Source organism: Melanerpes formicivorus, unplaced genomic scaffold, assembly GCF_026170545.1.
Source record: "Melanerpes formicivorus ecotype bairdi unplaced genomic scaffold, bMelFor1.0.p_v2 SCAF_36, whole genome shotgun sequence".
Taxonomy (NCBI): domain Eukaryota; kingdom Metazoa; phylum Chordata; class Aves; order Piciformes; family Picidae; genus Melanerpes; species Melanerpes formicivorus.
The window spans coordinates 4,698,523-4,725,715 of record NW_027142388.1 but is presented as its reverse complement, the minus strand read 5'-3'; the positions used below and the strand labels follow the sequence as shown (position 1 = coordinate 4,725,715).

Sequence of the window (27,193 nt, the reverse complement as noted above, 5' to 3'; positions counted from 1 at the left end):
TATTAATTCATACAACACAAACATCAGGAATACCAAGGCTCTGTTTCTCACTGATACCTGGGTATGTATTTTAATTTTGGGGGTTTTTTATGGCACTGAAAATCTTTAATCCTATTGTAGATCTGGGAGGAAGTATTTAGCTGCACTGACCACAAAACCCAGCCACAGGGTTATTGCTTGTTTGCCTTTTCTTCTACAAAACACAAAGAGAGACACACAAGCAACCCACCGTTTGTTGAAGTGGATGGCAAAGGAAGACTTTTAAGAGGAACAGTGTCAACAAGGATGACCTGAATTTGCAGTTTTCAAGCTGATGAACTATCCTGCATACTTCTGAATGCACTGAGCAGACACGTGGATTCCCAACACCACCAGTGAGGACTAGCTTGCCTTGCAAACTGGACTGAAACAGACATCATGGTTGCAGTGGTTTGGAAAGCTGGTTACAAAACCAAAATCTGTAGCAAACCAGCAGAGATTGTTGAAAAGCTTTATTCACTAGTCTGACTTCCCCTTCCTTTTGAAAATGTAACTTAAATTTTTCACAGCTACTAAGTTCCAATCATAGATGCTTTCAAACCTCATTTATAAGTAAGGGCTTCCCAGTCCTTTTCATCAGTAATGTTCACACACTTACTCTTTCCATTATCATAGAATCACAGATCATAGAATGGTTTGGGCTGGAAGGAAGGTCTAAAGGGTGCTCATCCAACTCATCCAGCAGTAAGCAGGGACACCCTCATCTAGACCAGGTTATGCTGGCATGTCCCTCAAAAGCCACAAAATTGCATTGTATTTCTATAGGCAGGCGTAACATGACAGCACAAATGCTTTAGCAAATCCATCCAGGGGCTGCTGCTTCAGAGGCCCATCAGAATCCAGTGCAGTGTGTCTGCAAAGCAGATGCTCTTCTCCCCTGCCTTCAAAGCACAAGTTCCCAAGGAGACAGATAAGGCTTCAAGGGTCAGTGTTGATGTCTTTGCATTTTAGGGCATGTAATTCCTCATTTTCTGGAGACATACATCTGTAATCACAACATCTCAGTGCCCCTAATATTTGTCAGCAAGGGCTGGGCGCTCTCCTCCTTGTGCTGTGTGTCTCATCTGTCTGTGGGCAGTTTCTACATTGCTGAATTGGAAGGTTTCTTCACTTGGGTTCAGAATAAAATTGCTGCTCTCAGGGGCCAGTTACATAGAATAGAATAGAATAGAATAGAATAGAATAGAATAGAATAGACCAGGTTGGAAGAGACCTTCAAGACCATCGTGTCCAACCCATTATCCAACACCATTTAATCAACAACCATGGCACCAAGCACCAGATTCCAAGACTGGTCAGTGCTTGAATTTGGACCTTTTTCATTTCTGTGTCAGTCCAATTCGGTGCCAGTATTAACTCTGGCAAGACTCAGAATATAACTCTGAGGAAAGCCCACAGTAAATCACACCCTGTATTGCTGAAAAAAAAAAAACCCCATCCTTCTATCCCAGCATTACAGGGATGAGATTCTTTATCCTCTATTAAAATGATCTGTAGCAGAATTTTCCAAAATGCTTTGCAGATGCAGCTTCCACACTTCAGGGAGTGTACCAGCACCTGCCACTAAAAATCATGTCTAAGAACTTGCTGAGGTCTAACCCCTTAGTTCAGTCTTATCTGATAGGTGATCATTGGCTCCAGAACAGAAAATGCTCAAATACTAGAACAACTCATGTGAAAATTAATAGAGTGATTTCACATATAAACTGGAAGTAATGAGGTGTGCAAAACCTTTCAGGAATAAAAGACTGAAACCATGATTTCTGGAATGAAAGCTTTGGCTGATTAATTTTCCTTCATCAATAAACTATTTCTCAGGGCTGAGCGAAATATAAAACATCTGCACTTTAAAAACAACGTGAGGAAAGCTGCACAAGTCATCCAGGAAAACTGATTTCCTAAGTAATTACTTTCACTGCTTATTGAGGTTTCAGGCTGAGCAAAGAGTCAGTGACGAAGGACTGTGTTGTCTTGTGGTAAATAAGGTTAATGTTGCTGCGTAGCTCTGTTTTGCAGTCACAGGGCATGGGAATGAACTTAAGTGCAACTTGCAAGCCTTGCTCCAAAATGAATTGAAATACTACTCCATGAGGGACAGATCTTATGCCATGGCTACCTATCACTTAAACAAGCATCTGCCCTGGAAATGAAAGGCTAGGAGATGAGAATTTTCAAGTGAAGAGGAAGGCAGGCCTCTTTTCTTAGCAGTTCCTGTTTTCCCACTGTAACAACTCTCAAACACTATCACAATTCCTGAAACACTATTTCCCTGAAAAATTCCATTTCTGTAAGTTAAGACATTGCCTTACACCGAACCCCAAACTGACAGTAGGCAGTCCAGTTCCATCTTAAAACTGATTCAGTAGGAGAGCTCAGAACATGTGTAAAGTTCTCAGTAAAAAAGAGCAACTCTCAGACAAGGCAAGGCTAACACATCTCCTACTAGTACTCCTGGGAAGCTCTGGCTTGGGCTGATGGCCAAGAGTGCTGCCTACAGATGAAAAGTGAAGCCAGCCTCTTTGTAATCCCATGCAAAACACCTTTGTTTCACATACACAACTTTTCATTGGCTCATTGCTCCACTGGGAAAAAAAACAATCACAAAAGGTATAGATGAAAAGATGGCTACAATATGAGCTTGAACCACACAATCACAACTAGAGCACATGCACTTCTGTGTACATTGGGGTGCAGCTCTGAGATGTGACACAGCTTTGTAGAGCCATCTGTTCTCTTCAGTTTCACTTTGCTATCCTTCTACAAAGCCTATAGCTTTGCTTCACTTAAATCCCCTCTCGGCAGACAGCTGAGATGGAGGTATTGCTATTACCAAAGTGACAGCACACGGGAGATTTACCTGATGGGAGCTGACTCATCCCCTTTATCGAGCCAGTCCTGTGGTGGGATTATGTACATGCACCAGAGGCCCCAGTTATAGCCGTGGGCTGCATTGGCGTATTGCTGCACTTCAAAAGTGTTGTACTTGATATTGTCAATTGCTGGCAAGATGATCCTCTTTCGATCTTCCTTGATCCGGGTAAGTGCAGGTTCCACCCTGGCAACAATAAAAACAGCAACATGCTTGACAGCCATCCAGTAATCCCAGGTCCTGCTTTGCAGTCTGATAAAATGAAGCTCTCTAACACCCAGAGCCATAACCCAATGAGATGGCCACGGGAGCAGGATCGAGCACACCTCACTGTCAGACACTGAAGAGAGCTGGAACTTGGTGTGGGATACCTCACATAGCAACAGCACATGAATTATTACTTCCCGAAGCTGTACCAGAGTTTAATAACACAAAATTTTACTGAACACTTATTCTGAGGCCTGGAGACTGTCAATTCATTCTGCAAGGGACAAGTGTTGAGAGACACTATCGCCCAGAGTAGCTAAATGGTCCGCTAACAGCTACACCACCAGGATGCCTGTAGTGATTAAATGCCTGCTCTTGCTGACAAAGCCTGAAGAACAAAACACACACCGGGGACTGAATGAATCTGAAGGTTACTCAAAGGTTTTAATCTTGTTTCCTAAGGACTGACCCCATCGGATCTAGTTTGAATGACAAGCGTGGCTGCCTTATGCCTCCTAAAACCTCTTTGGTGATGAGAAGATTTCAATTACCAGATGGTGCAAAAGCAGTGAACTGTATGAAATGTGCCATCATTTCAAAAGGCTTTAACATCAACATGCTTTCAGCAGAAGCTGCATCCCAAAGCATTTCAGGAAAGTAAAAAGTTTTAGTGCAAGGATGCATTTCTGACCACGGTAGTCTGAAGTTGCTATGGAGTTACAGAGAAACTGACCCAGGGAGGCAGCCGATTTACACAAGGGTGGAAAGCACTTCTCAGAGCAGTAGTAGACACAAACCAGTTCACTGCTTTGCAACTATCTTTCCCCTTGAACTAAGCTTTGAAGGTTTTGCAGAGCTCTGGCGTGTGTCTTTAAGGGAAGGGTGGTTTGCTGTGATCCACAGAGGTCGCAGGATTTGAACACTGATCTCTTCTCATTTTTCTTTTGTTGTTGGTTAAAAGGCAGTTGTTACTTTGTGGCTTCCAGTTTGTTACCTTATATTCTGTTTGATATATTTAGTTTGTTACTGTGTATTTTCTTCTGTAGGCCAACAGAAAGGCACAAGTTAGGAAATGAATTCAAGCTCTGTTTTCAATCTTCCCCATAATAAATTTTCCCAGCTGTTCTGTAAGAAGAAAGCAATTTCTCTGTGCTTGAGTACAGCCCAAATATTTGTCTTTCATATATACAGGCTCCATATTGCTTACATGAGGTTCTGTACTGCTTTTCCCCCTCTTATTTTTACCCCTCCCATGTCAGTAGAAAAATGCATAGATTCAGCAAACCTCTTGGGTATTGGTGATGAGCCACTTAACTGCAAATAAACCATCAAAAAATAATGTACCATAAGAGCATAGCTGACAAAAAGACAATGTGTCACAGCATTTCATTTGGAGAGAAGTCAAAGAGAGTTAAACTAGTTTTACTTGGATTCCTCTAGGAAAATGACATTTGAATTTATCAGCTGGGTGCCAATAACACAGAGCGTGGAAGTTTTAATAAAAAGGATGATCAGAAGACTGGTGTAAAGGGAAGAACAACACTGCAGGTTGCAGAAATTCCCCCTGGCCAAGAGGGTTATGAAAGAGATGCTCATCTCATATACAACATCTATTGTTTTGTTGCTTTATTTGATTTATTCTGGGAATAAATCAATGTGTCTCTCATGACTGGAGTGGCCTCAGGTCTCTCTTACTACTGCCTGCCACCTACAATTTTTGGTACAGTACTTCTACTGTCAAAGCCCCGTCCTGGAAGGTACCAAAGACCTTCACAGAACCATAAAAGTGCATCAGCCCAGAGGATTTCATGTCAGATTTTTTAGCACTTTTTTAGCTTTAGAATATTTTTGTAGTCAGGAGGGTCACATGTTGTTTCATTTTCCTCTTTTTTTTTTATTACTTTTTTTTTCCTCTCCTTTGGAATGGCAGCTAAAGAACTGCACCCCAGACTCAAAGGAGATGAACTTTTATTTATTTATTTATGTCTGTGAAAGAAACAAGAAACAACTGAGAGAGATTCAGGACAGTGCAGCACATGATTGCATATCCCAACTTGTATGGTCTTTAGGCCACACTCATGCACCCACATAAAGACTCAGTGTGATCCACTCCTCTGTTTTTAATATGAGATTACATTTATGGAACTAACTGATTTAGAAACCAGTGGGTAGGCAGTAGAAAAAACTCTTGCAACTCCAGCAAAGGAGAGAACAATGTAGAAAAAAAAATGAATCTACTTTGTTCTTTCCATGACGTTATCTCTGCTTGTCAGCCTACAGGCAGAAGAATAACTGAGATGGCTGCCAGACACCCCTCTTCCACATGAATCAGTTACCTCCCTGTTGGGCTGTAGCTAACTCCTGTGCATAAGATCAGCAGGATGCTTTCCCACTCTCCTCTGGCCTCTGAAATAAAGGCTTTCAACATACCAAACAATGCAGTCACTAACTGTATGACTCTAAAAAGAATCCTCTTTGTGGTCATGGAGAGAAAAACCACCTTGGAGCAGATCTCTGTCCATGTGGAGCATTTGCAGAAGTAGCCTCATTACAAAACTGACTCTTGAGTTCCCTTGCAAACCAAGCAATATCTTAAGAGCTGGCCCACTCCAGAAGCCCTTGGGCATTGCTTCAACAGATTCAGTGCAGTTGGGAGGTCACAGTGCAGAGGGATTACATCCTCCAGGGAGACCTGCTGCACATCAAAGGACACAGCTGCACACAGTGTGTCCCACAGCATGCACAAATTTATGATGTTTGCATCTGATTTCTAGGCTCTGTGCTGCTAGGCAGGGGAACTGACTGCATGCCTTCTGAAATCTGGAAGTGGGTTTCTTTGGAAGAATCAAATTCTGCCATTCTTATTCACCACCACCTGATTCAGAAAACAGATCTGTGACAAACAAGGAAAGGTTGGGAGATTTTAAAACTAGTATTATCTCTCAGCTACAGTACTATGGTCACCAGATCTCCAAGTCCTCAATTATAGGGATGTTAGTGATGATACAAAGAGAGATGGTTTAAGCATCATCATTAGAACAACCCTGGAGTTTCCATATTCATTCTAACAGTTCCTCCTTCTATTCTCCTTTTGCAAGTATTTTACTATGAAGAGCAAATAGAGATTGTGTAATGCAAAAGCTAAAAGAGACAATGAATTCTTCTCTTTTAATGTCAGATGTCTGCAATAGACCCCCCACATACAAGGTAATTGCCTCAAACTTTCATTCTCAAGAGAGAGAGGCAGAAGCTGGCACTGTGATAGTAAGACGCTTCTCATTATAACATGGGCACTGAAAATAGGGGAGATTAATAATGTTCCAGAGGAGCCTAGTTTGAATATAAAGGGAATTTAACTTGCTACTTTGCAAGACAGCTTAAAATTGGACTGCTGAAGTGTATCCCAAATAACAGTTAGAGAAAGAATGTGGAGAAAATATTTAACAGTCACTCTGATTTTCAGCCCTTAACCGTACTGGTGATTGTGCTCTTCTGATACTTGTGTATTGGAAATGCTAATCTGGGTCCTCATTTTCTTCAAAACAAGAACAATCCAGTCCCAGCTCTTACACTGCTCTCACACCAGCCATCAACACACTACTCCTGTCACTCCACAGTTGACTGAATTCCTCTGTTTTCCCTGGTTTATCGCTTACATTTATTAACACCTGTCTTGGCGCTTTGCATCTGAATGGCACAAGAAGGAATCTGTGGAATGCAATACAACAGTCAGATCAAAATACATGATGAAATGTCATTAATCTCTTCCAATCTGTTGGTTTCAAATCACAGATTTTGAACTTTGATGAAATCTGAGGCAGCTGAAAGCTGTCAACGTGCTGCAAGTTCTGTGTCAGTCTTCTGCACTCAAGAAGTGTAAATGTTGAAGATATTACTATTCAAAAAGCGCTGCTATCTCTACCCTCAGGTTACAGATAAAGTAAAATGCCATGACAAGGTTATGGAGTGAATTGGTATGAAACTACTGGAACTTCTATGATTCTATAACTTCATTTTCTCAACCTTCCACCCCTCCACCACACACTGGAGTTGACTTTCTTCATCTGTCTGTATCCACATATATGGAAATCACATCCCTGCAGGTGCTAGGAACAGGGAAACTGCACATTTATCTAACTTCCCAAATACATTCCCACCCATGAGCAAGAGAAGGATTTGAGTCACAGGTGGAAAGAGAAAACGTGGTGCAGAATTGCTCTTTGTTACTTAGCAAAACTCATAAGGGAGAGATTTCATTAAACACTGCACACCTGTGAGATTTCACAGCTTCTCTTGCCTGATCAAGGACAGCAGAAATATCAACGGGGTATTCAGACACCAAGCTCTCGCTCATCTCAGTGAGATCTACAGGAACATTTAAATCCCAGATTCTGCCAATGTCCTCTGCATCACTGTCACTGCTTGTGCTCTCTTTTTCTGTCTGCCAAGATTGCTAGGTAATGACCAATGAAGGACTATAAGCTTGAATAGGACCAGGTAATGGACTGTGTTTACACTGCTTATTTTAGGCAATCCATGATATATGAGGAGGTTTTTATTGCTATTCACTACCAGCAAAGTCCAGCCTTGGAGTAGCTCTATTAGACTCAATGGACTTACACAATATCTGTCTCTGGAAGCTGAGCTGCACATTCATCAAATCCTTTGTCAATTTTTGCTGGTAATATTGCCTCTCTCTAATTGATTCAGGTTTTTGAAAAGATTATGATTAAATCTTTCCTAGGCATTTCCAATTTTTTCCTAATTTTAAGCTGCTACATTATTATGTAAATTTACTTCTTCTCTTTACAGACTCCAGTGTTCCTCCCCTTGCCTGTTTTATTGCCTTGTTGTTTGTTTGAGTTTCCACACACACACACTATGCATCTGAAGGCGGATGATGGTCTCTTCTCCCAGGCAGCCAGTACCAGAACAAGAGGACACAGTCTCAGGCTGCACCAGGGGAGGTTCAGGTTGGATGTCAGGAAGAAGTTCTATACAGAAAGAGTGAATGCGCTATGGAATGGGTTGCCCGGGGAGGTGGTGGAGTCACCATCATTGAAGGTGTTCAGGAGGAGACTTGATGGGGTGCTTGGTGCCATGGGTTAGCTGTTTGGGTGGGTTGGATTGGTTGATGGGTTGGACACGATGACCTTGAAGGTCTCTTCCAACCTGGTTTGGTTTATTCTAATAAAGATTATTCTAATAAAGTCAGGTGTCCCTGGAGGCTCCCAGAACGTAAAAGGACAGAGTGGAAGGGGTTACTGAAGTCCAAGTATGTTCAGCGTGCAATACTGGTGAGCTGCAATATGCTGTAGGAGTATTTTCATTCCACACGGCCACTGCTGGCAGTGAGGCAGCATTCAGCCCTGCCTGATTAGGTACCTAAGCCAGATGTGGATTTTGAGATTCATCTCTATTTTTCATAGATGCAAAAAAAAAAATGTATTAGGTTCCTAGCTTGTATCTGAGCCAGCATACTTTATGAGCACACAGCAGCACATAATGTTAACAAGTTATTTACTGCAGCAAGAGGAAAAATTCTCCCAGGGATATTCATAGACATGATGGATTTTGTTAAACTAAATATAATCAAAAGATTCTACTTTAAAAGTAGTGTTTCACATCATTCAGTTCTCTATTTTTTTTCTCTATCTAAAAAAATCCCAAGAAGAGAGTTTGGGCTGGAATTTGAGTGATGTAAGATGTTCCTCCCTTCTATAGCTCTAAAAATATATATTTGTCAATGTCCTCCTCTCATTCTGAACAGATTGCTGGTGAGTGGTTACAGCCAGAAGAGAAGGGACAGTAAGTTTAGTTCTCCTATAGATTCCACTGGCTAAGGGATATTTTCACTCAGGTTTTATTTCTCTGAAGCAGTTCTAGAAATAAACTAACACACTGCTGAAGTCTCATCCCCAGGACTCGGACCTGTGATTGTCATTGCTGGTTGAAACCCCACAAAGCATATCACTGTCCTGAGTTTTTGGCGGGCTTCCCACAGGTACCAGGATGTGCTGGGTGGAGCATCCACATCAGGTGCCTCAGTAAGTGCCTCCTCTATAAAGACATTCCCTTGGGGAACTTATGGAAGGAATCTCTGCTCAGGAGCAAATTCACAACAAAAGGATGTGTCAGTCTGTCACAGACACTTCAGCACACCACTAAACATAATATGTGTTTCATGCATTTAATGCTTCTGCTTGCCAGTGGGTCAGTTTCTGGATTAACACTGGGTTTTCTGAGGTGTTGGGACACACATATTGACTTCAGTGGGAGCTCCAGCACCAGCAATGCAAGTACACAGCCTCAAAGAATAAGTGTTCCCAAGACAAACATTAGAGGTAGGAAAAGAGTTGGAAGGCAGAATTTCACCTAGGGTATAGAGTAAGCCCATAAGAAGATTGAGAGCAAAGGCAGGGGTCAGAGTGTGATCACACTTCTCTAATCCCACTGTAAGTCCCCCTCTGAACAGACACGCATTCTGTATTTAATACTGAGCCAGTTCAGAACAGCTCAGAACCCGCAGGAAACCGCTACAAACAAAAAAATCTGTGTTGTTTTACATCCTTATCAGGTTGCTGGAGGGTTCCTGCCAAGGGGGAAGTCTGATTTTTCACAAGGGTAAAAAAAAGAACAGTTTCTTCCCGGGTGAAAGCAGATAAAAACAAGTGAGTAATGGACCCCTCAGTGCACATGGTTATATAATGCACCTTTTAAAATGCATAAAGACACCTGCTGACTTCAAGCAGGCTTTTTAAAAGGCACAACCTAGGAACAAACACAGGCAACCTAAGAGAAAGCACACACATGCCTCAGGCTGGCTCTCTGCTGTCCAGCTCTTCTACTTCACCAGAGTTCACAACTTCAGGGATGCTTTACTAACATGCATCACCTAAGGAGTAGACCCAGAGCAATTTTCAGTTCTTCATTAGCATCCTTGTGCTAGGCATTTGCCAACAGTACTTTCTATGTGTATGGCCAAAAGTAAATCCTTTCTTAAATGACAAGAATTGCCCTGGGAAATGCCTCTCTTCAATTCCTGAGTGGGTATCCAAATACCCTGATCACTGGGTTCTTTTGAGATAAGCATGGGTTGTTTCCTCTCCAACATTACTATTTTAACAGTCATCCCAATCAAAAATTCAGAACTAGCATTAAAAAAATCCAAGCTTTGGTTTTTTAACCCAAGCTTTTTTATTACTCAAGCTTTTTTTTCCCCCATTTTGCAATTTTATTGTCTTTATTTATTTATTTATTTATTTAGTTAGTTAGTTAGTTAGTTATTTGTCTTGCAAGGACTGAAGGAAGACATACATTGAAGATAAGATGGTCTCATCTGCTAGATATTATGGTTCAATGGGTCTAACACCTTCTTTCACTCTAGATGTACCATTGCCAGGTACCATGAAGTGAAAACTTAACATAGAAATGGAAGAAAAAAAATACCTATGTAAACGGCAAGCTTCTTTTGCATGTGATTTCACACACTACCTCACATTTCACAGCCAGTATACATTTATCAGATGCAGACAAGCAGATCTACTGACATCCATAATTCTTCACTGAGGCCAACCAAAGAGTATTTCATGCAGAATGCCTTTCCTGTAAATAAGTGTTCAGAGAACTAAAGAAAAGGGGGAAAAAAAGATGAATTTCATATTCCCTTCCTTGGTCTCCAAGAGGAGAAAGAAATTCTCCATCTGCTCTACCTGACATCTCTATCAGCAGTCCTGTGTACCCAGGGAGGTTTCAGGCCTGCAGCCCCCAGCTGGAATGGAGCGAACACAGCCTAAATGCCTGCTGGAGAGTTAAAGATCAGCTCTTTGGCTGCCAAATCCGAATAGTTCTTTTCTGCACCACTGAAAAGCAATGAGGATGCTTCAGTGAACACTCTAGGTTGTTTAGGTAGATGAATAGTTGAAGTTGCTTTTCTGGCATGTCCTCTGTATGTGAGCTGGCATTGCCCCATGCATCTGAAAGGGCCACATGGCTTATATCACATGCTTCCCTTGGATAATATTAGTTCACTTTTGCTATCTAAAACCTGTGTTCCATTAAGTTACCAAACTGATCCTAAGTGATGGCAGAGGCTTTGGATGGGGGAAAACTCCCTTAATAAACACAGGTCTTTGCATTTGCATAAATAAAGCTTCCCAGGTCAAACTTAGCATGGCACCAGGGATGCTGCAATAAACCATGTCCTGAGCAGGAGTGATGGGCTTGAACCCTCCAGATGGGAGGGACTGCACAGATGGACTGCAAGTGTAATTTAATGCTTACCTTCAATGCTTCTCTCACTAGAAGAAAAGAACCACCTGGACTTTGCCAGGTCCCCAAAGAGCCACCTGAGATTGAGCAGAGAGGATGGGGCGTTTACCTGCTGGTAGAGACTGGCTTCCAGTACACTGCATGAAAATATTAACCAGGGAGATCTCAGGAGGGACAAAAATCTTGTGGCTCTGCCCTACAAAAGCATAACCACGCCTCTGCTACAGACTACTTGAGATAAGTAGATTAGGAGGGAATAAACTTCCTTTTTCCTTTACATGTTGTCTTGAGAATCCACTGTTTCCAGCCACCGCAGCAAATTAAACAGGATAAAATAGCAGCCTCCAATTCTCATCCATAGACCTAAGGATCTTGATCTTTAGGTCTTCTTCTTAGTTCATTAAAATACCAGTTTTCTATATTTTTAAAACACTGCCAATTTCAGGGATAATCCATAATAATAGGATGTGTGTGGCACAATCTGATAGATACTAGGTTTATATTTCAGGTCCTCTTTACAATGTCAGGTTCCCTCTGACTCTTTGGTATATTGAAATCTTTTGATTAAATCCTCTTACTCCACTGCTTCCTCATTGATACTCTCTCTTTGTCTGGCAAAATTTTAATTACTACAGTACTGCATAACTCTATTCAGTCTCTGATACCTCTGTGATAGGAGCAAAAGCAATTCTTAAGATAGAATGCAAGTATAATACTATATCATTATGTCTTCTTTTATGGCTCCTAGCACCCTCTTTATGGCTGCTAATATATTGTGGCTCTGCCTGATTTCTGCTCTCCTTCACTCAATGTGTCCTTTTTCTCACCCAGAGAATTAACACCCCATCTCCACTCTCTCTCTTCTAATGAATTTCTCTTCTCCTTGTCGTGCTACCCTTTCCCATCTCTCAAAGACAGGAGTCTATATAATGCTTTGCATCCTCTGTAACACAATTAGCAGCTAGGATTGCAACAGTCGGTACTCAGTGTTGCTGCCTGTTGCTTAATGCACAGAGGGAGGAATTAGTACAAAAGTCAGAGCAGGAATGCTGGAGTCTTCAGAGGACTGAAAGGAAAACTGAACTGGACAAGCTGAAATATACCCTCAGAGAGGAATGTACAGGAGCTTTTCATACCTAGTGGTTCTTCTGAGTTGCAGGCTTTAGATGCTGACTCCTATTGACACTAAGTAACCATTAAAACCAGACAAGGTTCTACTGCAAGACAGGTAGAATTTTACCTATGAACTGTACACATGCATTAGCATGTAATTTCAATTTCAAATTCCACCTGAGAATGAACAGTAGTGGCCTCCCTTTCAGCTAGTCCTCTCTGCTGCTGCTCTCCCAGTGGCAGTACTGGCTCCCACGGTCGGGTCAGTAGAAAATCTCTGCTCTGCTCAAATATGTTTCAACACCTGAGCAGCAAAAAAGCAGCAATTAAGAGGAACAAAATAAATAATTCAGCAGTTAATTTGACCTGCAGGTTGTAGAGTATTTTTTATATATATATCTATATCTCCTACCAGATTGTATTTTAGTTTACAAGAAGTGTCCCTGGAGAGTAATGCCGTGAGAGCCTGTAAAACGCTACAGCACGATACAAGGCAAAAGCTCACCCATAAATGAGGCCACTGTTGTTTAAAGGAAAGCGTTTTTTGTTGTCAGAGTCCTGCATATTTCATGAGAAAGTGATGAAATCCTTCTCTGATTCTTTATGAATTAATCTGCCAACCGATTAGGCAAGTAAAGCAGCCATAGATTGGAAGATTAAAATTGCACTGCAGGTACCTGACTTTTAGAGGCAACACACACCAAACAGAAAACTAATGTGTTTTGGGTTTGGTTTGTTGGTGGGGCGATTTTTTTCTGTGCTAAAGGAATTGACTTCTTTTTAATTGCCTCACAAATAATCCATAGACAGTTTTGTGTAGAAGCAATCCGTGTGGCCTCTGAATACATGAGTATACATTGGAAATGGGGGGAGACAGGCGGGCAAGACAAGAATTAGTGGGGGAAGAGAACAGCTGTACTTTGACAAGATACTCCTGCATGACTACCAAGTTTAAAGGGTTATGGAGTGGGGGTAATGTTCAACTGGGGAGAAAAATATCAAGCAGTCCAGATGGAAGGACTTCCAGTCCCTCCTAGTAAAAGCATATGAGATGAGAATTGAGATGACAGGCAACTGTATGTGCACAGGTGGACAGAATTAAAGCTAGGAAGAAATGGGTATAACAAGGTTTGAGATAACTGTCAGCAGCCTCAGAGCCGGTGGGGAGCAGGAGAAGCACCAGGAGGGAATGCTCTGAGGCTCCATGTGCAGCTCTGAAACAAAGGGATATGTGATGCTTCTGGCGCACGTTTGCTACTCTCGCTCATCCTCTGTGGCTACTCCAGAAGCCAAGTGGTCTCAAAGCAGCTGCACAGCCGGGCTCAGCAGTATTACTGAGACTTAAGCACACTTGTTGAGAGGAGAGTACACCAGGGAGGGTGCAGTAAATGCAAACACATTTTATCTCGGGCATACACACACTCTCATTTACTGGGTAGTCTGGGTTCTTGCTGGGCTGATCACAACCCATTCTGACATTAATGCAAAGGGTGAAAAAACCCCTCCAGACAAACCAAAAAGCAGCCACAACGCCCTTTTCCTGCTTACTGACACCACTGCCTAGCTTCTCTGGGTAGAGAACATCAGTAAGATCTCAACTTCCTTTAAGGAAATTATTACAAAATGCTTCTCAAGGCTCAGAAAACTGCAGCTTGAGCAGGACAGGCACTAGGAACAGCACCCAGAGTAAGCTCTCCCCAGTCCCTGATGTTGTCCAGTAGCTGCTATCACCCTACATGAACATTTGCAATGGTTTGAAAGGTCTAGCTGGTTTAAAACTAACTAAATAAATTAAACCAGCTCTTAAGCTCCTAGAAAATTACTACAACTGCTATTATGGCCTTTCAAAGTCCTGGGGAAAGAAAAAAGGACCACTGGGTTGAATATAAACCAGGTGCACTACAAGGCTTCTTTTATTGCATCGTCCATTTCCTGAAGATGTTCATGAACGTACAAAAATAAACACTCCACTCCTTTGCAATTAAGTTTCTCTCTGGTTGTAAGCACAGCTATTTTTAGTTTTATTTTGAGGATATCTCCCAGAACTACAGAGCATAATCAGCTCCACCCTAGCCCTGCATCATCATTATCTAGTGCCAGCCTATCTTTGGAACACGCACATTTTGCACACCGAAGGGTCCCAGAAGTCCGTTTTCAGCTGAGGAGTTGTTGTTCCTTCAGTTCTGTCTCTCAGGAATGCAAACACTGACCACTAAGTGGTGCTGCAAAGGTTTACTCCAACTGCAGATCCAGCCCATTAAGCCCAAAATTCTGCTCTCCACATCACTACTGCTCCCTTGCAAAATAAAGAGGACGAGGAGAGGCATGCTCATTTCAAGCCCCATTAAAAATGCAGGAAATAATTCAATTCCCTCAAATGTAAATGCAAGAAAAATTATGAGGAGATCAGATTGGTATTCAAGTTTCTAAGAAGGAAAGATAGAAAATGCTAAAAAGACTGAAAAAAACCCCCACCACATACTTGAATGTATGCCTCTGCCCCCAGTCCAGAGCATCCTTAATGGTGTCTCCCCATCTGATTGTTTTAGAGTTTTTATATTCATTGTGGTTTAAATTGCTTCTTTCTCCACTGAGCTGTACCAGAGCAGGCACAATAGCTTTATTTTTTATGGATCTTGCAGCCATTGCAGGAGATCTTCAGCAATATTGCAATAATCAAGAATATCATCCCAAAGTAATTGGTGATGTGACAGCACCAACCTACAGCCATCTCGTTTTTCAGCTTCCCCATTGCTGAGCAAACCTCCTTCACAGCCTTTGAGATGCAGAGCAGAGTATGCCAGTGGTGCTCTGCCTGTGGGAATAGCCACCAACTTACCAGCCAGTGTTGAACTCAACGTGAGCATCAAAGAATCCCACAACAGGAGAAGTTGCTGCTTTCCAGCCTTGGATTCTGGCTCGAATCAGTCCTTCTCGTTTGTTGTTGCGCACTATTTTCACCAGACCTGGGTATCTTTTATTGACATACTGGTCCAGATTAAATTTTAGCTCAACTGCAGGACAAAAGAAACCACACAAAAGTTCACAATGAGAAAAACCCTTTAACTTTATGTTTTACTTTGATTTATTCTATGACAGAAAAGGAAAAACAAACAACCCCACACACACACAACAAACCAAATCCTTAAATATTCCTAAAATCCCAGAATCACAGAATCAACCAGCCTGGAAAAGACCTCAGAGATGTCATAGAATGTAGTAGTATGTCATAGAATCAATAAGGTTGGAAAAGACCCCAGAGATCATCCAGTCCAACCTGTCACCCAACATCTCATGAGTAACTAAACCATGGCTTCAAGTGCCACATCCAATCCCCCCTTGAACACCTCCAGGGATGAGGACTCCACCACCTCCCTGGGCAGCACGATCCAATGGCCAATTACTCTTTCTGTGAAGAACTGCCTCACCTCAAGCCTAAACTTCCCCTGGTGCAGCTTGTTCTGCCACTGGTTGCCTGGGAGAAGAAACCACCCCCCACCTGTCTACAACCCCCTTTCAGCAAGTTGTAGAGAGCAATAAGATCTCCTCTGAGCCTCCTCTTCTCCAGGCTAAACAGCCCCAGATCCCTCAGCCTCTCCTCACAGGGATGACTAAACAAAGTCAGTCTTGCAGATGTAAACCAAACAATGCAGCTGTGACATGGACTAGTTCCAGGGGAAATTCTCCATGCATCACAGCAGCAGTTACTGTTAGAATTGTACAGGTTTGATATGGCCTGATGGATTTGAACATTGTTTTGAAGAGACAGTTTGTCTAAATATTTCTAAGTAATTACTTAAATAAAATCAGCAGGGTTTAGCCACATCATGTTTGTCTGTTATACAAAGAGTTAATATTTACTCACAGCTTTGTGCTGGTGGCTCAACCAACCCTCTCATCAGTGAACACAAACTCTTGTAAATTCTAATGATTTCAGCAAAGGTACATTAATTTACACCAGCTTATGATCTTGCTTATTAGCCATAAACCAATGGTTGCATGTAGGATCTTCCTTCCCCCTGCTGTTTCATCCCAATATTAAAAAAAACAATAGCAAAAAAACAAAACTAATGAACAAACAAAAGCTAGGAGTGACCAAAGTCCCTTTCACTGACATGTCATGTCCATTAATCACACAGAATACAATATATATCGGTGTGTGTGTATACACACACACACACACACACACACACACACATATATATATATATATACACACACACACACACTATATCACAGAATCACAGAATCACCAAGGATGGAAGAGACCTCAAAGACCATCAAGTCCAACCTGTCACCACAGACCTCATGACTAAACCATGGCACCAAATGCCACATCCAATCCCCTCTTGAACACCTCTAGGGATGGTGATTCCACCACCTCCCTGGGCAGCACATTCCAATGCCTAATGACTCTCTCAGTGAATACATAAAATAGAAATGGGTAGATAAAGGTTGGTTGTTAGGAAGGAATTCTTCACCACAGGGGTGAGACACTGGAACGGGATACCCAGGGAGGTGGTGGAAGCCTCATCCCTGGTTTTTAAGGCCAGGCTGGATGTGGCTCTGAGCAACCTGATCTAGTGTGACGTGTCCCTGCCTATGGCAGGGGGGTTTGAACTAGATGATCCCTGAGGTCCCTTCTAGCCCTAAAAATTCTGATTCTACGAGTCTATACTGAGAGGAAAAGTTACTTATGTTCACCGTTGTCACTGTTGTCATCCACCAGAATGATCTCCTTGAGCAAGTGTGATGGGGTGTGATTCACAACGCTGTGCACCGAGCGCAGGATGACAGACAGTGCCTCATTTACAAATATAAAGACCACAGAGATCTGAGGCAGGTCATCTGGGTAGGTTATCTGTTTGCACCTGGAGAGAAAGAAGAAAGAAAGAATTAAAACCCGAGTAGCCACTGGGAGCTGGAGAGTATCCTCTCCTCATTCCTCTCCAGCATATTGGGACTTGCAGGCTTTGTTCTTTCTAACTCTTAACTAAAGAGGTGGTAAAAGCTCAAAAAGCAGAGACATAGCCAGGAGCAGCAAACTTTTCCATCAGCTCAGTGAAAACCAAAGTGTATCTGCATGCACTCAGGCTTGTAGTGGCTTTCACAGTTAGGAAGATTAAAAGCACCTCTTGAAAACCAAAGGATTATCAATGACTTTGCTCAAAAAGAACCCAGAGGAGGTTTGCAACACTATAGCTTGTCTGTTCTCCTAGGGAAAACATCAGAACCTCTGCTGCTAACTCATAATTAGACCTCATGCTTTTAAAACCAAGATCCACTCAAGCAAACTTTGCATTTGCCTGTACAAAGAGCACTTGCCACCCTTTCTGATGTTGCAGTTTGTGCAGCAGTAGCAAGCACACACTGTTTGTTGTGCAGGCACACACTTGCTAAAACATTTGCAATACAGAATGACAGAATCACAGAATTATTGAGGCTGGAAAATACCCCCAAGATCGTCAAGTCCAGCCTATGACCTAACATAACGACTTCAGCTAAGCCATGCCACCAAGTGCCACATCCAATCTTTTCTTGAAGACCTCCAGTGATGGTGACTCCACCACCTCCCTGGGCAGTCCATTCCAGTGCCTAATCAGCCTTTCTGTGAGGAAGTGCTTCCCAACATTCAATCTATACCTCCCCTGGTGCAGCTTCGTACCATGCCCTCTTGTTCTGTCACAAGTTGCCTGGGAGAAGAGCCCAACCACCCCCTGAATACAACTTCTGAGTGTCACCTTGCTGGGCAACTATATCCTGAGATTCACAATTTCCTTCTGTGCTTGCTCACTGCTGCATATGTTACCACTTTGAGAAGAAAAAACAAGGCCTGGAGAAGTCACAAAGCACAGAGCAGCTGCTTCCCAAGCCCCCAGCCCATTCCTTCTTGTAGCACCATACTGCTTCATTTCAGTGGAATTCTCTCCCAGTAACAAAGATGCTAACTTTAAAACATTTCATGTGTGTTCTCACAGTCAAAAGCCATTCAGAATTACCATATCAATTACTGAACCTGCTTTCTAAAACACTGCTAATGATATCACAGGGAATGACTTTTCCTGCTCTTATCAAACTTTCTGACCCCTTTGCTCATTACTTTGGCATAATAATCACTTTTCCCCCCCAGGATCAGCAGTCATGAGGGTAGGGAGGGTGACAATCTCTTGACTGTTGGGTAACCTCTGGAAATCAGTTATGAATCCTAGTAAAGTGTAATTATTCAAAATTCCTGCTCAACCCAGCACTATTTCTTCAGAGACCTGATTGCCATTGATTACAGTGTTACCATAGCTACTGACTAGCAGGTTCTTGGTGGCCTGTACCATACAGAGGACCACTGTGTAAAACTGGCTAAGCAGCATTCTTACACACTCCAAAAATAAACCTGAAACAAGGACAGATATTTACAGGAGTTGTGATTGCTCTGACACAGCCTCCTGTTTGAACTGCTTTTTGAATGTCATTTTCCTCTTGACCGCACCAATACATCAAAGAAGTCCACCAGGAATACCTCACTAACAGGAAAGAGCCATCAGCTAAAAACATGGCTCTTGCAAGATTTCCCTTGATGGGGGGAACTTTGGTCTGATAGCAATTTGCTTCAGAGCCTCACTTGTATCAGCAGGAAATAGCAAATTGCATCTCAGTAAATCAGACGGGTACCCAAGGAGTGGCTGCACTGCTGATAAAAGTGAGGCAGAGGAGGGAGCCCAATGCAGGCCATGCATTCTGGTCGAGTCTTACATTAGCACTTCAAGCTAGAAGGAATAAAAGGAAGCAAAGAACCACCTGGCTGAAGTCTGGAGACAGCAAGGAGGCAGATGTGGAAGAGAAGGAGGGAGTACAGTAAGAATGAGAGGTCAATCAAAGCAGCACTTGCAATGTAAAGGGACAAAGTAATCAAACGAAAGGTAGGATGAAGCCAGGGCTTAGAAGTAGAGGACTGTGGGTGGGGAAAAAAAAGTACTTTGGCTAGAAAAAGCAGGGAGCCACTGAAACAGTACCAAACCATTCTCAGATTAAGCTGGACTTCCTTTTTCTGATCAAGCAATTTTGCTGACCTTTTCTGGAGTAAAAAGTATTTGTTTTATTGGTAAGTGGGCTGAAACACCTGGGCACCCAGCCACATTTTCCTGTCCAGACTGAAAGGTTGGGTAGGACTAATGACCAGCTCTTTTCCTCCACCTTCCCACTTACATTCTGAGAAAATCAGTATTTTTAATTCAAGCATTAAACCCAGCACACCTACACCACAACCTCCACTTCTGATTTATTTGGCTCTCATCACATTAAATCGATGCATTATTGTCTTAATTGTGACACCACGGTCTCCCTGGTTCAGAAGGCTCCTCTTGCTGTGGTTCTCAATGACTACATACATTGTGGGGCATCATGGACTGCTTTAGATAGAGGGCTGATGTGAATTTTTTATCCCCCTTGGCTTAAGTAATTTTGATTACTTCTCTTCCTCCTGTCAGTTCTTCCTTTTCTGTTAGTAGGACATAGATGAAAAACTACTTCATGTCTGCATTTGGAAAGAGCACTCCAACCACTGCATAACAGAATATCTTGGGTAATCTTGCAAGAGGAACAACTAGAGGGACAAAGGCAAACCTCACAATTTAGCAGTGGTTTAAAAGCTGTCACAATACTATTCATTACAGCAAGGATGAAGAATAACAAAAGAAGCTGTCCAGCTGAGTAGACTTTTCAAAGTACAGCAGTGATTTAGGAGTTTATTTCCTGCAGACTTCCAGTCAACCTTGAACTCCCAACTCTTTAAAGTCACTTCTGAAAATGAGATGGATGTGCTGAGGTAGTCGGGAGAAAATGCTGGTCCACTAGCAAACACTTCTGGTGATGTCTGAGAGCAGGAGCAATCCCAGTCAAGGGGCCTTTCCTTCAAAATCAGTGGGTGCTTAAGTGCTTTATTGGACCCTTGCCCAAGAGCTTCCCAGTGTATTCTGTAATTAGATACCAACTGCAGCAATTTACAGTTAATACTTCCTTCATTCCAAGAAACTCTAACCAGCAATTGACACCCTGAGCCAAAGAGTGACATTAGCAAGTCACACTCAAGGATGCTCTACCATCAAAGCAAAACCATGACCATTATCACCTTACAACACTTTTGCAGCTTCATTCTTGGCAGGGTGCTGACAACAAGCTGAGTGCATTGCAATGCAACCTTCACTCACTGGACCTGTGTGCGAGGTTGAGAAAGTCAGCATCAGGAGGACACGTGAAGTCCTCCATGGTGCAGACCTTGGCTTTCTTCCTGGAGCCTGGCATCAGGAGAGAAGTCATTCCAGAGAAGTCCCAGGAAAAGCAGGGCTATAACAAGTCCATTACATTTCAATAAGGCATAGGTTCGTCTTCTCAGAAAAAGGTTGGAGCAGCAGTATGGAAACAGGAAAATCACAGGGCAAGAAATCTATGAGCTAGTGATGGAGGAGCTCAACTTGAGATTAGTCACTTCTTTTTATTTTGAGAAGAAAAGTAACAGGAATGTGGCAACATCAAACTGTACAAAGGTGTCCTAACAAGGCACATCCTTATATGGTTCAACTTGACCACTGAAAGAAACTTTCTGGCAGCCCTGATACTGCGCAGTAAAGTGCTTGGCTGTTCAAAGCAATCTTCTTGGGCAGCAGAGGCTGCCCTGCTCAGGGAGCCAACAGCACCAGACCTAGGACCAGCACTCTGCCAAGAAAAGGAGCTGAGTACCACCATGGTCTCTGCTCCTCTGGACTAGGTCTGATCACATGAGCTGAGGACTGTGGCAACCCGGTGAGGGAGAACAACTACAGTAATTGATAGTCAAATCTTGGCCTCATTAACATCTGTCTAACACTACTGAGTTTGTGAAGGACTTAGAGCATACATTTAACCTCTGTGGTAGCTAATGATGATCTAAGTTGTCCAGGCATAGCTCTCATTTAACATTACGTTGATTCTAAATTAGTATCATGAACTGTCACCGGGTCTCACAGTGTGCAACCAGTAAAGGACTTCAGGTCTGCATGAGAAGCAGTGCCTCTCTCCAGGGGACACAGGTATGTTGTAGAGGAACACACTGCTGGGTGCATTTAGGACCAGTGTTTCCAAGCAAAGGCTGCCAATGCCACAGCTAATCATACCCACAGACAAGTTGAGGATGGATTAGACCTGGTACATGAAACAGCCCTTCAGGCACCTTCGTACAACGTGCCAAGCATCAGACCTGAGCATCCTGCTGTTGGCTTGGGAAGAGTCTTTGAATGTTCTTGCTCTGTATTGGCTTCTGCAGAGCTTGGCTGGCAGCTCAGAGGTATTTCCTTAGTAGGTAGCAGAGCGCTTGATGTCAGATCATTTTTCTCCACTTTGGAGAAGATTTTCACTTATTCTTTCCCTTGCAGTGAACATTTCCTACCCAGCTCCCTAAACCCAGTTGTGAGCAGGCATAAGAAAACAGGAAAGGCTCTTCAGCTGGCAGACCAGGACCTTGGGAAAAAAAACCATGTACTAACATAGAAAAGGTCACAGATTAGAAACTGGGACAATGAGAAAACAAAAGCTTCTTAGCTGCACACAAGCCAGCTCATGGCAGCCCTGTCAGCTTGCAGGAATTAAAGGGAAGGAAATTTACTTTTGTCTGAACCTTCATTTTTTTGATGTTAGTATTTAAACTATTTGTATTTGAACCAGCAGAAACATGTGAAGTCCTTTGTTTATCAGCACTGGTCTTGCAGTCCTTTGGAGTTGCACTATTGTTAGTGAAGGGCTGACACTAGAACCATGCAGGTAAATCAGTGCATTACCAAGGAATTAAAAGTCTTTCCTACTTGCTTTCTCCTACTTTCTCTCCTCTCTGCATACTTGCTAGACTGCAAAAAGCTAAAAAAGGATTTGCTTGCAGACCTTAATGTACTGAGTTTGGAAATGGATTAGGCAATGCATTTAGAGATTTCTGACAGCTTTACCCTTCAGGAAGAAATGCAAACGAAATTAAAGCTGCTTCATGAATCTTTAAAGTATTTAATACAAGATATGTTTTTCCAATGAACTATTGGGATGGTGCTGGCTGTGGGTTTCTCTCCTTCACAAACTTGATGCAGTTGCTGGGCATGAAGAAATGGCCTCTCTAGTTCTAGCATGAAAATCCCCAACATGCTCCATGCCTTGAAAGCTGCAGTATGGTTGTGTTGCAGTTTTACAGCCACAGCAGGGGAAAGAGGCTGAGCAGGGTACAGGATCAATGGAAGGACAAAGATAAATATTAAAAATATTATTGAATCCTTAGTGGCTAATGCTAACAAATCCTACTTTAAATCACCAGGTCATTGTGTGTTTTGATCCTAGTTAAAGCAAAGGCTGGAGTAATCTTACATACACGGTTACCTTTTAGGAGCTAAATGCTGCCCTGACTTCTGTGGGCACAGATGATTTGCAACACTTCAATCACTAAATTTAGGGGGTAGTTCAGTGTCTGATTTCTTGCTCCAGAAAGCAACAGAGCCTTTGCAACTGCTGCTAGAGGTAGCAGTAACTTTTCAAATGCAGAAATAAACTCCTAGAATTACATTCACTGGCACAGCGGTGAAAATGTGACAAGCTGCAAACCTCTCCTTTCCCAGCAATGGGATTCAGCTGCTGACCAGTCTACGGCAAAAGCAATGACAGGCTACAAAACTGATTAGCTTCATGGATCATGAATCTGTCAGGCAGAGGGCTCCAGCTCCTTCCTAATTAATTCTCCTTCTCAATAGAAGGCGTTAACCGCGTTGTGCCATAACATTCTCTTTCTATTAAGGATGGATTTTTTTTTCCTGCCCTATCCAAGCCCAAACAGTAAATTTTTCAGCCCATGACTTGCTTTACTTTCTTTTCCTGTTTTGCAGCTCAAGGACTGCATTTACTAAGAATCATGTAATACAAACAGAGTTGGGAACAAGGGAGCGGTGGCACAGAACACCAATGCTCAGTGTATGCTCAGGAGAGGCAGCCCACTGTATTTATAACCAAGGTAAAAAGAAATGTAACATTTGCTTTCAGAAAAAGCCTAGAAAATAAAATGGCACCAGAAGATACCTTTTTGCTGTGGTTATTCCTTTGTAGTCTGTGTTGCTTTGTGGAATAGCCTCCACTTTGCTTTACCATACAGCAGAAAATTCAAACACCTTCTCCTTTTTCCTGAACTTGTCTGGGGAAGAGCAGACACAAGTGCAGTTTCTGTAGGTTCTGTAAGCTTGGTAGCGTAGGCAGCTCCAAAAAACCATCAGTGCTGATGAACAAAGGATTTGGTGCATGAATTTCCTCCTCTAAGTAACAGCTAAAGAAACTGGGCTAGTTTTTACTCCACCTCTGCAAATATTATAACAAACCTGTCAGTGTCTGGACATTCAGAATCACAGTATCACCAAGGTTGGAAGAGACCTCAAAGATTATCAAGTCCAACCTGTCACCACAAACCTCATGACTAAACCATGGCACCAAGTGCCATGTCCAATCCCCTCTTGAACACCTCCAGGGATGGTGACTCCACCACCTCCCTGGGCAGCACATTCCAATGACAAATGACTCTCTCGGTGAAGAACTTTCTCCTCACCTCCAGCCTAAACTTCCCCTGGCACAGCTTGAGACTGTGTCCTCTTGTTCTGGTGCTGGTTGCCTGGGAGAAGAGACCAACCCCTTCCTGGCTATAACCACCCTTCAGGTTGTTGTAGACAGCAATAAAGTCTGCCCTGAGCCTCCTCTTCATTCAATTTTCCAAAGAAAAGTAGAATGGAAACTTTAAATTGGGTGGGTTTTAATTTTTCATTGTGAACCTTTTGCATATAGCAATAAGGTCTTCTCTGACCCTCCTCTTCTCCAGGCTAAACAATCCCAGCTCCCTCAGCCTCTCCTCCTAGGGCTTGTGCTCAAGGCCTCTCCCCAGCCTCAATGCCCTTCTCTGGACACGTTCAAGTGTCCTTGTTTCCATCCAGGTTTTAAATTCCAGTACAACTAAGACTAACTCACACTTGCTGCTGTGTTTGGCTTAATTCCTCCCTTCTCTAGGACAAAATTGTGGGTGGTAGAAAGCCCTGAGAACTGTCAGTCAGTGACTGATAGCACAAGAGATATACGACATTAATATATGCAGCGCCACTTTTAAAGATTATTAACCCTTCCATTTAGGATTATTAGACTCTTCAAAAGCAGCTGCCCCACACATCAAATAGGAGGCTTGTATTTCAGTGAGCTATTTCTGGCTTTCCTCAGGCAAACAATAGCAGAAGCATGCCATCACATCTAATACTCACATTGATTTATGCATATAAAACCACTAAAAGAAGTTGCAATCACTTTCAAAACAAGCCCCTTTATTAGCATGAAAAGTGGCTGAAAGCTCATGCTCAGATCCCTCTGCAATAAAAAGTATTTGTCTTTTTTTTTTGGTAACTTAACTTTACTCACTAATATGTTTTGAAATACCATCTGTAAGAAATTTCCATTCTATCCCCTAGTGTGCCCATTCAGATCAGCCTGTGGCTGTATGCACGCTGCATCACAAAGCATTAGGCTGATTGGAAATTAATGGAGAGGCTGAAAGCTGCTTTCAAATGCTTTTCAAAACCCCCCAAAGAACATGGATCCCCTCTGAGACTGCATTTTTAATGGTGCTGCACTTAAATTTAAGGAAGAGCCCAACTAAATTCCAAGTGACATGTATTCTGCCTAATTTTAGGTGATTAAACACTAATGGCTTATTTGTTCGCGATTTCTGACAGACCCTGGCCCCTGCTCCAATTAGGTTTTTAACCTTCATCCTTTAAAGGTAAAAACTAGACAAGAGTTGTCTTAAAAAATTAAACAGAAATAAACAGAAAGGTGATTGCTCTGAGCAATCCAATCTGGGTGAGGATGCCCCTGCTTACTGCAGGGGGGATTGGACTAGGTGGTCTTTGAAGGTCCTTTCCAACCCAAACCATTCTATGATCTTGCAAACTGCTGCTCTAAGACTGGAGAATTGTGAACGGGGAGTTAAGTGAAATGGACATCAGTGAAACCAATGAAGTGGTATTAAATAAAGCCAGGACTAAAGGCATTTTGCCAATTCACAATAGCAGTGCTTTGAGTCAAAGTTCGTTACCAGCAAAATACCTTTTGGGCAACTGTTTGAAGCTTAATTCTGGGAAATATGCTGTCTATGGGGAAGAGAGAATATACCATCATCTCAGTGCTTCTCCAAAACTAAGAGCTCATATTTCAAACAGGGAAGGTTCACAAAGAGCCATTCAAGAAGCCAGAAAATGTTATCTTGGATGCATTCACAAAATTGTCTGCTGCTCTGTGTCACCGCTTCTTGCTCCTGCCACCAAGGGTTATTACTCTCCAGCTAGCAATGAAATATCAGCTATTTAGCAGCATTTCCTACAGTGGGGGCTAGCAGATTTCCCATTAAGAAGTCCTCTTGTGCTCAGGGTGATGCATCAAAATCCCCAAAAAGGATCTTTGTGGCAAAGGAAGAGTGAATCCCAGCACGTCTGTGGGGAGTGAGAAGGTAACAGCCTAAATACCCCAAAGCGGACAAGATATCCTAAGATACCACCTTCTCTGAAATGTCTCTCCCATTTCACTCCATGTCCATGTCAGACATAAGGGAAAAATAGTAGAGAGGATGAAATCAAAGGAATCATTTTCAATAAATAATGTATGAGAGCAAACTCCCCATTTTCCATTTGCACAGAACATTTTGCTGTACCCTTGAAGCTATTTGTTATTCAGATAATAATATGTACACACAGAAAGTTATCTCTGACTATTAAAAATTTCCTGCAAGTATTTAATATTAAAAATTCAAGGCACTTTTCTTTAATTTCTGGCTGTCTCAATCCCTCAGCTGATGCTGTTGGTGCTGGACAGAGGCTGAGTATCACAGTGTTATCCAGAAATGTAGGGCAATAAAGAAGTTTTCAAGGTAACTGCTGCAGAGCTCTTCATGGTTTTCATTAGAGGTTTGCTGTCACATTTCAGTTTGATGGTAAGGAGGAGGATAGAGGAATGCAATAATTTTCCACTATTACTTCACCTAACAATGTTTTTTATGGTCTTGGGAGGACATACAACAATGTTTGGCAAACAATCCTTCCTTTAATGCTTTTCACGTTGTATTTCACAGGAGACCAGCTTTAATCTCTGCTCAAATCCAGTTATGTGGCAGAATATTTCTTTCTACCTATGTATAAATATAGGAGGCTGGAGGAGTAAACCACCAAATGGGAGGTCAGTCATCAACTGAGTAAACCCATCCTCTCCCTGCCTGCCAAATCTGTAGTGAGAAGCTCTTAATTTTACCTTGCCCCAGCAGCTGCAAGGCTGGTTGTAGTCCAGAAAGGTAATCACAGCACTTGGTGTGCTGAGCTGATGCAGAAGCTGCTTTGACTAACCAGCACTGGCCTTGAAATGTTTAAACAGTAGTCAGAGGGCTTTTCATCTTGCTTTAAATGATCAATTTCTATCAGAGTGAAAACAGACCAAGTTTATGTTAGGTGAGAAGAATTATGGTTCGAATGGAGCAGTGTTCCAAGAACAAATGCATAAAGAACATTGATTTAGCACTGAAAATGGGAGTATTAAATCCATGATGTTTAGATGCTTTATATGGGATCGAGCAGAGAGCCTGATGGTAGTAGCAGCATGTCTATAAAAAAGCATGTCTCTGAGTCA

General features: G+C 42.3%; 1 protein-coding gene across 2 annotated transcripts in view; it reads right to left on the bottom strand.

Annotated features, from left to right (window-relative positions):
• The window catches only part of GALNT9 (polypeptide N-acetylgalactosaminyltransferase 9), a 175,172-nt gene that overhangs the window by 101,350 nt on the left and 46,629 nt on the right, over positions 1 to 27,193 (bottom strand). For both annotated transcript variants that reach the window (XM_068157365.1, XM_068157364.1), the window contains 3 exons: positions 17,204 to 17,370; positions 15,339 to 15,513; positions 2,897 to 3,094 (listed from right to left, as the gene is read on the bottom strand). In XM_068157365.1, the coding sequence (XP_068013466.1) occupies positions 2,897 to 3,094; positions 15,339 to 15,513; positions 17,204 to 17,370 (540 nt within the window). The remainder of the gene's footprint in view (positions 1 to 2,896; positions 3,095 to 15,338; positions 15,514 to 17,203; positions 17,371 to 27,193) is intronic.